The 12,813-nt window shown below is 50.7% G+C and overlaps 3 protein-coding genes across 6 annotated transcripts in view; 2 read left to right on the top strand and 1 right to left on the bottom strand.

The window, feature by feature from the left end:
• The window catches only part of LOC144207366 (SLC35A4 upstream open reading frame protein-like), a 16,061-nt gene continuing 3,248 nt past the window's right edge, over positions 1-12,813 (top strand). The window contains exons 1-3 of one of the 4 annotated variants that reach the window (XM_077732804.1): positions 1-296; positions 9,833-9,931; positions 10,322-10,519. In XM_077732804.1, coding sequence (XP_077588930.1) covers positions 294-296; positions 9,833-9,931; positions 10,322-10,519 — 300 coding nt within the window. In that variant the 5' untranslated portion in view covers positions 1-293. Of the gene's footprint in view, positions 297-8,995; positions 9,194-9,337; positions 9,567-9,832; positions 9,932-10,321; positions 10,520-12,813 lie in introns of those variants that run through there. The other 3 variants (XM_077732803.1, XM_077732802.1, XM_077732801.1) reach the window with 3 other exon arrangements.
• On the bottom strand, positions 490-9,281 carry hmgxb3 (HMG box domain containing 3). Its single transcript, XM_077732791.1, has 22 exons — positions 9,016-9,281; positions 8,389-8,531; positions 8,129-8,303; positions 7,639-8,055; positions 7,437-7,544; positions 7,226-7,360; positions 6,633-6,835; positions 6,473-6,558; positions 6,291-6,368; positions 6,116-6,180; positions 5,578-5,691; positions 5,375-5,509; positions 4,694-5,016; positions 4,474-4,601; positions 3,968-4,099; positions 3,688-3,872; positions 3,175-3,397; positions 2,958-3,091; positions 2,061-2,180; positions 1,769-1,978; positions 1,132-1,620; positions 490-1,047 (listed from the first exon to the last, which is right to left on the bottom strand). Exons 2-22 carry the CDS (start codon positions 8,523-8,525, stop codon positions 958-960), a joined length of 3,687 nt encoding a protein of 1,228 aa, XP_077588917.1. The 5' UTR covers positions 8,526-8,531; positions 9,016-9,281; the 3' UTR covers positions 490-957.
• Positions 10,647-11,755, top strand: LOC144207365 (putative UDP-sugar transporter protein SLC35A4). The gene has a single exon (XM_077732800.1). The coding sequence runs from the start codon at positions 10,647-10,649 to the stop codon at positions 11,595-11,597; it is 951 nt and encodes a 316-aa protein (XP_077588926.1). The 3' UTR covers positions 11,598-11,755.

Genomic DNA, 12,813 nt, shown 5'->3' on the forward strand with positions numbered 1-12,813 from the left:
TACTTGCGCATGAGGCTAACGCTAACTAGCTAACTAGCGAGCTCAGCTAACGTGAATATGGTACGTCGCCTCCCCAAGCTAGCGTTAAAAATAACGGTGCATCTTTTAAGTTGGAATGGCTGTCGCAGTATTTGTAACTAGAAGATAAAGCGTTGAATTCCGAGTACATTTTTTTTTGTTTTTCGAGTGAGAAAGGTTTGTTGTGGAAAACGTGCAGCGAAGCTAAAGTGGTGAGCGAGTGTTTCGGACTTCATGGATGCCGGACATCGTCCTCCAGGACAGACGTGGAAAATATGGTAAGCCAGATTTGTGCCGATACTAGTGACATTTATTCAGATGTTTTATGTATTGATATTGATAATTAAATGTTGTGGCTCGATCCTTTATGGCCAGTAAACATACACCTGGTGATGCATATCTGTCAACCTGGTAATAATGATTGCAATTCCCCCTCGCATAGGTCGCACTGAGAAATGTTTGATTTGAACATAATGTTAGAAGATGAAATTCATTTTTATTTACGCTGTGTACTGGAAACATAAAGCAGAACACTTTAAACCAAAAGTAAAAAAAAGGCACAATTTGTTTGTAGCCTCCCAGGTTCACATCAAGTACAAGTAAGTAACTTTCAGTACCCTTTGTATCAGTCATTTATAATAAAAAGTTCCATATTTCATCATTTAATATGTACACTGACCGTTTTGTGATCAAAAGAACATTCACACTATGTTGAAATTCATTGCAATATATTTTTCAAATGTTTACTCCAGCATGAGTTTATTGACTGCAAACAACGCAGCCGTTGAATTGCAAGATATAGACGATCATGTTTGTACCCCATCCGCTTTATCTAAAATGAAAATAAGTGCCATTTGAGGACGACAGTCGACCTCGTGTAATATTTCCACACTCTCCCATTGGACAGCCCTTTTCCTACTTTTGTATTCCCGCCGGCTTTCACTCGGGCAGCACCACTTGGTACGCCATCTCCGCCCCTCCCGTGACCTCCTCCGCCCCTCCCGTGACCTCCTCCGCCCCTCCCGTGACCTCCTCCGCCCCTCCCGTGACCTCCTCCGCCCCTCCCGTGACCTCCTCCGCCCCTCCCGTGACATCCTCCGCCCCTCCCGTGACCTCCTCCGCCCCACTCTTTAGCTCTGCTTCTTGGGCCAGGTTGGCCACGTTGGCCACGCCCAGCCGGTACAACGCGTCCCGGACCACCACTTCTCCGGGCCGGCACGCCTTGAGCGCCCGCTCGATCTGCTCGTTGACGATGTCCCGACTGGAGAGAAAATCCAGCAGGCGGTTGTAGAGGTAGTAGTGCGCCGGGTTGTCCGACATCACGCGCTGCGTCCTCAAACGGGCCCACGGACTTTCTCCCCCGTCCGATCCGCCGTGGCTGATTTGCGTGACGGCGCCGACCAGGTGCTCCAGCTCTTTGCACAAGGCCATGGAGTGGTGGTCCGGGGGAGCCGCCTCGCGGTTCCCGGGCGGCGCCGGGGGGTGCGCCAGCCGACGCCAGGTAGATCCGGTCCGGGGGTGAGCGGCCCCGCCGCCGTCGTCCTCGATCGCAGACGGCTCGTCGGCGCGCGCCGTCTCTCCGAGCTCGGGGCACGACACCGTCTGGGGAGGCGAGACGGCGAAAGGTGGTCTCGGATGCAAACGCACAAGTGAGACCCCGGCTCGGCTCCGGTCCCAAAGTGCTTTAGTAACTTTTTCAGTTGGGACTGGGATTCGTGAAATGGGGAGCCAACTGAAATTGTCCACCCACCTCCGGCTTCTGGAAAGGCTCGGAGAAGCAGCCCTGATTTCTGCCCCACATCCCGGCGGCCGTTCCCGGGTACTGCATGTCCGTACACAGCGCCACTTGTCGGGCGCAGTCGCCCACGTAAACCGGGGGCCAGAAACGGGAGGAGAGCAGCAGGTCCACGTGGTCCCGAGCCGTCTCTCCTCTCACCAAGCACTTGGAGCCGCACACCACCTGTCCGTTAAAAGGGGGTCCGTCCGGTCAGCATCCGGGCGCGTGGCGCGTGGCGCAAACGCGCACGCCAGCCGGCTTTTACCTGGTGGGGGCAAACCTTGCACAGTTTGCCGGCCGTCAGGTGCCCGGGGGGTGGGGGGCCCGTGGGCAGGCCGCTTTGAACGTGCGTACACATGGACACCAGGGAAGACACCAGGTCGTTCTAATAGGTGGAGGAGGCGGGGTTATTACGGGCTCCGTCAATACAGCCTTTTTTTCCACATCATTGTCAAGAGCTGTTTCAAACTAGTACAGTCGTACCTTGAGATAGCAGCTTGATGCGTTCAGGGACCCCAGCTCGTATGTCAAATCAATTTTCCCATAACTGCGCATGCAGGATGGGTCTCCACGACTCCAAAATAGTTTTTATTGGGAAATGAGCGAGGCGGGGGATATCCCCCTTTTCAAATGAATGCCCACCATTCAAAGTGGCAGAGACAATTTGCCATTCTGTATGTCAGAGACCTAATGATCGAGAAGGAATCGGGAAACAAGATGCCGGAGGGGGAGCATTGACAAAAAGGCAAGTGTCAGGGCGCCCCGTTTCCTTTTCCCTCCGGCAGCCGTCCAAAAAAGCAACTCTTGCAGCGGGAGCATCTCGACACAGTCGACAACTGTTGTTGGACAGCTGTGGGATCTTTTCACAGTCCTCACTTTATTTTACTATATGGAGCGTAAATGTTTTGACACGTCTAATTAGATGTTCAGAGTGCGTGTGTTGTTTAAGATGTCATAGAAAATGGCATGATGATGAGGATGGGGAGCACGCCAAAGCTAATGTCGACATCTTGCCACTTCTACTACTAACGATTGATTGTAAGCAAAAGTGAATTGACGGGCTGTTTTGCTTCCAACAAAGGCCAATTGAATCCATGTATCACCAGCAACGTTTTCAAAAATCAAGCCAAAATGCGGGGCGGTCCACGGGCGGCAAACCCACCTTGCCGGTGGCCGCGGCCACGCTCACCCCGCAGCGCTCCAGGATGCTTCTGAGTTGCTCCTCTCCGAGGTGTTCCATCTCGTCGGGCCTCAACTCGCCGTCGTGAATGAGCCTTACCAATATGGACGGAGCTTCTGAAAGGGGAGGAGAAAGACACTGTTTCGGTGCTCTGGTGGCTTGGTGTGGGCCAGCGGTCAAAATGGAAAGGAAAATGTACCCGCGGGCAGCCGTGCTTGCGACGTGAGCTTGTCCTTCTCCGTGTTAATCACCGTGGGGCTCCTCATCAACGGGGGGATGAAGGGCGCAATGATGGAAGCGTCCACCCGGGTGATGGGGATTTCCGCCGGGAAAGCCGCCTGCTCGATGGCCTCCGTCTCCATGGTCAGCCAGAAGTCGTCCGGGTTCACTTCGTCCGACACGGAAGTCTCGGGCCAGGTGAACTGGGTCAGAGAGGCGCAATTGGCGTGGCCATTGGCGTGGCCATTGGCGTGGCCATTGGCGTGGCCATTGGCGTGGACATTGGCGTGGCCATTGGCGTGGCCATTGGCGTGGCCATTGGCGTGGCTGGACCGACCGTCCGTATTGGGCCCCAATACAAAATGGGCTTTTTGCATCGAAAATACAGTGGGTGGGACTCGTCTTACATTCCAGGTCTTGACATTAATAAACCATTCACAAGGCAAGTTCAAATTGAAATGTGTTCATTTTTTTTCTTTTCCCATCATCTCACCTCCAGGTTCTTGAGCTCCAGCACATTGTGGACGTATCGCCTGGAAACCTCCAAGACGGGCGCCACGCCGCAAATGCCGCAGATCATATCATTGTAGTCTCTCAGCGTCAGGCTCTCAAAGGCCCAGTAGCCCACCAGGAGAAAGTCTTCAATTTGGGAGGATTCTTCCGGACTCAACGCATGGACTGACGGCGCCGACGCGGAGAAGACGCCCGTCATTTGGTAAATAAGACAAATGGGCCTTTTTGTCCCTCTTCCCTTCATTTGAACGTAGACCTACCGGGGTGAGTGGAGATGTGGTCAAACAAGGTCCGGACGGCCCGAGTGGGTTGCTGGCCCAATCCGATTTGGCCTCGGATTTTCAGAAAAAGATCAATGCTAACCAGTAGTCGGTTTCCAATGTTGAACAGACCTGCGGAGAATTCCAGAGAAAAGTACTTTTAAACTTGTACGCTTCTAGAGAAGGGGAGGCAACTGAGGACATTGCCCCCCCCCCCCCCCACCAACAAACACGAGAGCGAGCTTTGATGCGTGAACACAAGGCCAAAAAAAAACCCAGATGTCTGCCCTATTTGAGAAGGCTCAAAGGATTGTCATTTGTTTTGAGACTGACTTGTGGCTCAGAAACGGGACCGCCGGCATTACATGAAAGATTCCGAAATGTCAAGACCTTCCTTTGTCCCATTGACCCACGGCGGGTCACACATCAGTAGCTTTTAAAAGTGCCCTGGTTGTTGTGAAGCTAGCCGGCACGGAGGACCACTTTAGTTAGACCACGTTAGTCACCTGGATGCAGGTCGGTGAAGCTGTGCAGGGCTAGACAACGGGCGTTGAGACACACTTTGAGCTGCAGAGACGCCGTCTGGATCAACATCTCCGTAAGCAACCAGCACTCCTCTTGCCCGGCGATGGTGCTGCGTTTGGAAAGTCAAGTCTTGAGTTAAGGGAGAGTGGACCCGGGCGGGAGAAGAGCTCTCAAATGGCGAACCGCTTTACGTTGGCTCACCTCTGATCTCCTTTGTAAAGAGGCTTTCCGCACAGGACGCATTGGGTGGCCGACGATTCGTACAACTGAGGCCATCCCGATTCCACCAGGGTCTTGCTTTGGACGGCGGCGTCTTCCTGCTTGTCCTCGCCGCCCTCGCCGCCCTCTTGAACTAAGACAATCTGAAGACTGTTGAGATCCCGGATGAGGGCCAGGCTTTCCTGGAGCTCTGCTTCGCCCTCTGGGATTTGCAGGGAATGGCGAATGAGCTGCAAGGTGGACTGCCGTTGCAGATCTTTCTGAGAAGGACTCAGGGGCTGGCAGGGATCCACCATTTGGACAGACTAAAGACAAAAAAAAAACGTCAAGGACGGACGGAAAGCACAACTTTAGTTATCACTTTGATCCATCTACTTGCCCCACAAGGTAAATCTGCTTCTCTTTAAAAACTAACTAAGGACCTTCTTGTATAGTATTTGTAAAGAGTCTTCTTTGACACCGTGTCGCTCTCCTCTGTTTTGTTTTCAAACAAAACTGTGATCAAAGAAAGCTTTTCCAAAGACCAAGTCAGGTCAAAAGGCATAAAATGAATAGCGCGACGTGACACGGGGTTCTCCAGAAAATACTGAAACCCGTTTTTGTGCGGTCCAACCTTCAAATGGGAAGTATACTAGGAGAGGCAGGCAGGCAGGCAGCTTTTACCTTGGCCTTCTTTCCCTGGGTCAGCTCACAGCCACATTTTGGACACACGGGTGGTTTGTGCCTGTTTTTGTACATGTAGTCACAGAGCTTGTTCTTGCAGTGTCCCCTGCCTCTTGCCGTGGACAGTCCCAGGTCCTTTTGGGGGGGGGGTGCGTGTCACCATCTTAAAGCGTAGAATACATTCTGTGGAAATGTATACTCACAAAGCTGTCCACGTTGACGTGCTTAAAAGGCACCACCGACACGATGGCCATGCCCGGCGGCTGAGACGACAAAGTGGAAATGGACTGGCTCGTCACGGATGTGACCGGAGAGTCCTAGGAAAAAATTGGGTTGAGGCTTTTGGAAGAACACCCAACACATTCAAAGTCTTTATTGGACTAGACGGGCTACTGGCTGGCAAGACTGTAGCGCCGTCCCTCTCATTTGTCCTTGAGAGAGAGAGAGGCAAGGTACAAATGAGTCTGCAAGAATACTGGTTAGCAAGTGACAATCGGGATTTGATTTATTTTTGGACAAAAAAAAACCGACGAGTGCTGTTTCAATGCTCCGGGCGGGCATTGGGTGCTCAAATTCCTGACTGCTGTTAGCATGTTCCCTCTGAGCCCGTATGTGTGGCTCTTTTCCAGGTATGCTGGCTTCCACCTATGACCCAAAAACACGCTAAGCTATTTACGCTACGCTAGCTCCGAGTGATGGAGGAGATGAATGAATATTGCAAAGGTTTTAGGGGAGCCTGACCTGTTTGGATTGCTCCAGCTGTTTTAGGGTGCTCTCTTTCAGACCCGAGAATCTCTCTGATTGCTCTGTGTTGGGAACAAAAATAGCCTCCCTTACACTTCAGTCAAAAAACTTTGCGTCGGGTGAACCCCACTCGGTAGGGTACCTCATTAACCGGAACGGAAAGGTGACGTACCGCCGAGTGCTTTGTTGTTTTGTGTGGGTGTTTTTCGGTTGGGTGTAGGGACAGCCAAGACTTGGAACAAACCTGAATCTGGGAAAACCACACACAAAAAAAAACCCCGAAAAGAATCATCGGTGTAAAATTAGCAGATGGTTGGATATATTTGAGAACATGTGTGCTTTCTTTCTCTTCACCTCTGTTGCAGTACGAGGGTAAGATGGGTCTGACGGGCCTCCCCTGAAGGTTGCACATCTTCTGACTGGCTATTTGTTTCACGTGCCTTCTCGAGACGGGGACGCCGGGCGGGATGAGCGGCGTTAGGAAAGACAAAGGGAGCGTCAAAAATGGACTCACCTTATTTGCGGCTGCAGGGACACACACATTTTGCTTGGTGTTTGGATGATGCCCTCTGCTGGTTGGGCTTGTTTCCTTGTGTGGATCTCTTTGGAGACGGTTTGTTTTTTACTCGCGCCGGCTTTGCCTTGGCGCTCCTTCTGCGTGGTCTTTTGGCAGCCGGACGTGGAAACGGGGCCGTCTTTTTTCGGGGATTTCTTTTCCTGTGGGCAAACACGTGAACATTTAGAAAATGCCATGTCAAAAAATACATGGCTTGACTGCTAAGTTTTACCCGACCGAGTATTACTTAACCGACCCAAGAATACACATTGAACAGGGGGGGAAAAAAAGGATTTTGTATATACAGTCGCATTTTTATGACCAATAGTCACAGGCCAAGCTAAAGTATGAAAAAAAATGAATGATTATAACTTCTAGGGCGGGGAATACGGTACATGTAAATCTTTAAAAAAAAAATTAAAAAAAGACGAAAAAGCGTCCATTGTTTTGTTGTGTGTAGAAATGGAATGATTATGTCAGCACTACAAAAGGGATGAGAGAATTCTGCTAATTATTTGGGCTTATTATATTGTTTCAAAAGTAACACTCACAGCGGGTATCCATTTTCCACCCAGGTGACTTCCACATTGGGGGCATTTTATTGGCTTGTGGCGTGTGACGTACACAAAAGAACAGCGGGGGTTCACACACCTACCGCGACCTCTTCTGGTGTACGTCTTCACGGCCTACAAAAGAATGATTTGACGTGCAAGTGAAGATTTAACCTGCTCACTGGAACCTTTCAATGTGGGAGTGCCTTACCATCTTGTAGGGTGCCTCGGTACTTTGCTTTTCCTTGGCTGCTACGGGGACCATCATTAAGGGCCCCAAAGTGCTGACCGCTGCCAAAGCTTTGGCCTCAAGCTGGTTCTAAAAAATGATTTCAAAATAAAATAAGTAGTAATAACAATAATATCATTCACAATTGAGTCCAACAAATACAGAATGGTTGATGATAGATCACCTGGTTGGGGATGATGGCCACCGTGTGTGTTGCTTCTCTTTGGCTTTGTTCAATGCTAACGCCGCTACTTACGTTAACGGCTTTTCCCACGTCACATTCTTTCATTGAAAATACGTTTGTTGACGGGTCCGCGGAGCTCCGCCACACAGACGCTTCTTTGGAAGCCGGAGAGCCGCACGGACTTGTGATCGCCGACCAGACCTCTCCCGTGTCTTTCTCATAGTTATTATTTAGAAGCGGGACTCGGACCTTTCCGGCCTCTGGAAAGGACGCGTTTCCGTCCGACGGAGGATTGAGACATTCTGCCAGAGAGCTTCCGGCCTGAAGATCGTCCGCCAGGACCAGGTAACTACGGCTAGCTCTCGGGAGAATCTTACGGAAGCCGGGAAGGTCTTTGGAGGTGTTGAGGAGGGATAACTGGAAGGACAAAAATAATGATAATAATAATCAGTGATGACAATTGGCCTTCTTTTCAAACAAACTGACTTACCCGATCCGAGCCCTCCTTTTCCGAGTGGGCTTTCTCCAGATAATAGCCTTTCTCGGCCACGCTGAGCCTTTTCCAGCTCTCGCTGATCCGCTTGTTAATCTCCGACTGGGGTTGATTGGGCCTCTCGTGTTGCATGGTTTGATGAACGTCAAAGTAGTACAGCAGGTAGGCTGACCTGCCGGACATTTCTTTCGTTTTTTTTCTTTCTTTTCTCTCCCCCGTTCTTTGAGGACAGGATGTTTGGAGCGTGTGAACGTTACCTGGGTTTCTTGGCTCTACCTTCACCCTCTTCCTCCTGACTTTTGCGCTTTCGTTTTTTGGAGGAAAGCACTTGAACTTGAAGCTTGTTGGTGCTTTCCACCTCCTCCGTCAGCTTCACCGCCTCAAATGGCTCCATCGTTCTCTTAAGATCAGAGCACCATTGGATAACATAGCTGACAAAAATACTTTTAGTACTTGACCCGACGTGACCTCTTGCTTTCTATGTATTTTGATTTTTAGGGTTACTTGAGAAATGAGCACGACATTTTGAAATAGAAAGGTTAAGAAAGAAATACACGACTTGCATACTTTGTCAATTTCTACCGCCTTCATGGTTTTTTCCTTGTTTTTTAGACTCACTACTCGTTTTAAAAATAAAAATCAGGCAACGTCATTTAATGCACTGTACAGATGGATTTGTGAATTGAGTGCATACTCCCATGTCGCCAAGTAAACAGTTTGGGGTTAAACACTCGGCTAGTTTATGAATGCCAATCGGGCAATACACCGGTAAACATATTTAGGTCAACGATCGGGACTATCGGGGCGGTGACAAACGAAAAATACCGGCATTTAGGGTTTAAAGCAGCGTTAATGGCCTGACTGCTATACTGCCAGCAACTCACTGCGCTGTCCAATGAAATGGCTCCTTGTTGAAGTCTTGCTTCTGTGGGCCGAAGCGCTTCACGGTGCTCCGAAAACGACCTTAGACACAACAATGCGGGTGGACATGGTGAACAAGATCGACTTTAGTGTTATTCACTAAACTCCCTAATCAAAGAGTTGGGTTCGCATCAGATAATTGTATGCATAAGTCTCTTCTTTTCACATCGTCTGTCAAAAAAAGAACATGGCGATTTTCGCAGCCACGGCTGTACACCAATCAGAAACATGAAAACAGAAATGTGAGCCAATCACGGTCGTCGTTTTTGACACGTGAAAGGTGACTTCAAATTTTCCGTGCAAGTCGCTTCTTTTCGATCGCTCAAGAAATGAAAATAGAGTTCGGAAGCGAAAGGAGGAATACATTTATATAGATTTGTTTTATTTTGAGTTTTTCCAAATGACATACCCTTTGTCGGGCAGTTAATCAGACCTGGCTAATCGTAACGTTTCGGGTCGAGTTTAGCTAATCGAACGTTGATCAAATCGATGAGGGAAAATGGCGAATGGCAAGGTGAGCGAAGCCCTCCTGCTTTCTTTGGCGTTCTATCGTGAAAATATGGAGTGTAAAATTATAAATAGGCTACGTTTTTCAATCGTTACCGGCAGTGGGCTCAATAAAGTGATGTTAACGTTTGTGTGCAGTCATAACGGTTAATGACACGTGTTTTGCTGGCTGTTTGCATATGTTGTACCTTGCATATACGTACTAAAACTAAAACACTAAGAATCAGGAGGATTTGTACTTTTACTGAAACGGGATGTTCTTGTTTTTTTTAGGATCCCCTGAAGCAGTTGAAAGACCTGACCGAGTTGAAAAAGCAGCTAGAGGAGGTCCAAAAGCGAGTAGAAAACGAAATCGCCGTCGGAGTTCCTCAGGTACGGTCATTTCTTATTTACTCCATTCTAGGATGATAGCCCCAACCCAGTTTTGCCCTCACGTTGTCATCAGGACTACTACATTTTCATTCTCTCATGTTAGTTTCAAATCAAATATATTAGAGTTTTTAACAATTGACCATTACAGAAAACCCACTTTGATTTAAAACAACAACAAAGTAGCGGGGCAGCTCTAGCATGACAATTTCAAACAAAAATATATAATACGGAAGTGTATTGACGTTTGGCATAATTTTTGGGAGATTTTGCGCATCGTTTTTTGGTATCTTGGAACAAAAATGTCCCCATCGAGGCTTTTCGGAACGTGAATACTAGGCGAGTGGCGTTAGCGCTTGATATCCATTTATACATGCGGTGGTCTTCTTTTAGGGCGGCTCGCTGTTGGGCTCGCCGTTCCTCAAGGGCTTCCTGGCGGGTTACGTAGCGGCCAAACTCCGTTCTTCCGCCATCTTTGGGATACTTCTGGGGACCGTCGCTGGCATGTACGCAGCGCAGAACTATCAAGTACCCGACGTGGAGAGGACCCTCGCAGAGTTTTTCAGCAACTTGAAAAAGGGCTCCAAGTAAATGGGACTTGCCCACAGAACTTTTTCCCCTTTGGGAGGCGGCTTTTTAAAAAAAAAAAAAAATTTGAGCGTGAGACTTTGTGTGGCGTTCCAGTTCCAATAGAATATTGGCTGGAGCGTTACCGACGATGATCGCCATCCATGACGAGGGGGCCGGATCCGGAAGGCGGTGGCTGGCCCGACTCAAGTGGGGGGCCCTCTTGTGCGCCATGGTCCTCATCTACGGCTCCCACGCGCCGCTCATCGCCCTGAGCAAAGTGGACGGCCGCGTCCCTTTCCAGCCTTCTTCCTGCGCGCTCATGGTGGAGGTGGCCAAGCTCCTGGCGTCTTTGGCCACGCTGGTCGGCAGCCAGACCCGGGGGAGGCGGGTCCCCCTCGCCCCGTCCTCGCCGTCGACGGTGGCCGCCTACGCCGTCCCCGCCGCGCTCTACGCCCTCAACAACAACCTGGTGGTCGTCATGCAGGCCGACATGGACCCCAGCTCTTTCCAGGTTCTCGGCAACCTGAAGATCGCCGCCACGGCGGCGCTCTACTCGGCGTGCCTGGGCAAGAAGCTGCGCCGGGGTCAGTGGTTGGGTCTGGGGCTGCTGATGGCGGCGGGAGCGTGCCACGGCTACTCCAGCCTGGGAGGGGCGCAGGCGGGGGACCGGCTTCACGTCACCCCGCGGGGGCTGGTCCTGGTGCTGGCCTACTGCTCGGTCTCCGGCCTGGCGGCCGTTTACACGGAGAAGATGCTGAAGAGCCGGCGGCTGCCCCTCAGCCTGCAAAACGTCTACCTGTATAGTTTTGGCGCGCTGCTCAACGGGCTGGCCTCCTTCTCCGCCCTGGCCGGAGAGAAGAGCTTACTGGAAGGATACTCGTGGACGGTTTGGGCCATGGTGGCGGGACAGGCGGCCAACGGCCTCTCCATGTCGCTGGTGCTGAAACACGGAAGCGGCGTCACGCGGCTCTTTGTCATATCCTGCTCCCTGTTGGTCAACGCCGTCCTGTCGTGGGCTCTTTTAGGGCTGCAGCTCACCTCCTTCTTCCTACTACCGGTGGCCATGGTGGCTCTCGCCGCCTATCTTTACTACAAGTAGCAGCATTTTAGGAGTTTTCACCAATCGCTTGGCTAACAACTGTGACAAATCAGACTCCGCCTGGGATTGTTGGACAATTGTATTTGTTTTGAAGGTTGTGTTTTCCCATGTCCGTTTCAAATCGTTCCAATAAATGTCATGTTCAGGAGTCACGCTCATTTACTGTTTTTCCACAGCATTTCTTGAGTCATGGGGTTTTGGGGGTGGCCTTGAGCTCACCTTGCTTGGTTAGCGTGTCCTTCAGCTCTGCCACAGCTGTCAAACAAACAATGATTTCCACCATTAGAAATATTTCCCCGGCCGGCTACTAGAGGACAGTGTGTACTGTGGGTGTTAAAAAGTAGCAAAGGAATGGTTTCAAGATTCCAAATGGTATTCAAGGAGCAGCATAGAAGGGCTCCCCCTACCACAAGGGCAAGTCTGTCTCCGAAGCCAGCAACGACGGCAGAAGTCGACGCACCTTTGCGAAGTTGCTTGTTGTCGGCTCGCAGCCGCCGGTTCTGAGCAGACGATTGAACGGCCTCGTGGACGGCCTCCATTAGGACGCTTTTGTATCTGGCCTGATCCCGGCTGGATTCTTGAAAGCTCCCCAATACCTTCAACCATGAAAGTTGTCTTTCCGAATCAACGGAAAATTTGTATTTTCCTTTATGTGAGAAAATGGGATACTTGTCACGTCGCCGAAACACACCGGGGGGAGACCGTCTTCCCGCCAACGTCTCCGCTCCGATTGGTGCTCGCCACGCCGGCGACGGGCTTGTTCCCGCAGGGCCTCCATCTGGAGAAGCAGAATCTTCCCGTCTGTGCTCAGCCGTAGCAGTTCCCTCTCCGTGCCCTAGAGTGCATTGGGATGGATCACATGGTCAATCCTCTCCCAAAGCAGACGAGGAGCCGAATGGCACCAAATCCAGGCGTTGGGCCCGTTCTGCTTATCTTACCAGTAGCTGCTCCCTGGCCAAGTCTCTCTCCATTTTCTCCACTTCCTCCCTAATTAAGCTCCCACTCAGCTCCTTGATTTGGTCTTCCAGCAGATACTCCTCGTTTAGCTGTCGAGAAGAAGCCGCGCGTGCTACGTAAGGGGAAAACGTCAAAGGATTGAAAGGCGGGCGTTACTTGGAGGTCACGTTTCTCCGCGACGGCCTCCCGCGTGGATGGTCCTTGTCTGAGAGCGTCCCTCAACTTGAGGATCCTGGCGATGCTCTCCTGGACTTTTTCC

Source organism: Stigmatopora nigra, chromosome 14 (genome assembly GCF_051989575.1).
Source record: "Stigmatopora nigra isolate UIUO_SnigA chromosome 14, RoL_Snig_1.1, whole genome shotgun sequence".
Classification (NCBI taxonomy): Eukaryota; Metazoa; Chordata; class Actinopteri; order Syngnathiformes; family Syngnathidae; genus Stigmatopora; species Stigmatopora nigra.

Bases quoted from the DNA above. Each gene is read 5' to 3' on its own strand.
- hmgxb3 (XM_077732791.1), bottom strand. From the start codon at position 8,525: ATGGAGCCATTTGAGGCGGTGAAGCTGACGGAGGAGGTGGAAAGCACC. The intron at 8,056-8,128 runs GTAAGTCAGTTT...TTGTCCTTCCAG, and splicing joins AAAAGGAGGGCTCGGATCGG to TTATCCCTCCTCAACACCTC. The intron at 5,692-6,115 runs GTCAGGCTCCCC...ATTTTTTCCTAG, and splicing joins AGCTGGAGCAATCCAAACAG to GACTCTCCGGTCACATCCGT.
- LOC144207365 (XM_077732800.1), top strand. From the start codon at position 10,647: ATGATCGCCATCCATGACGAGGGGGCCGGATCCGGAAGGCGGTGGCTG.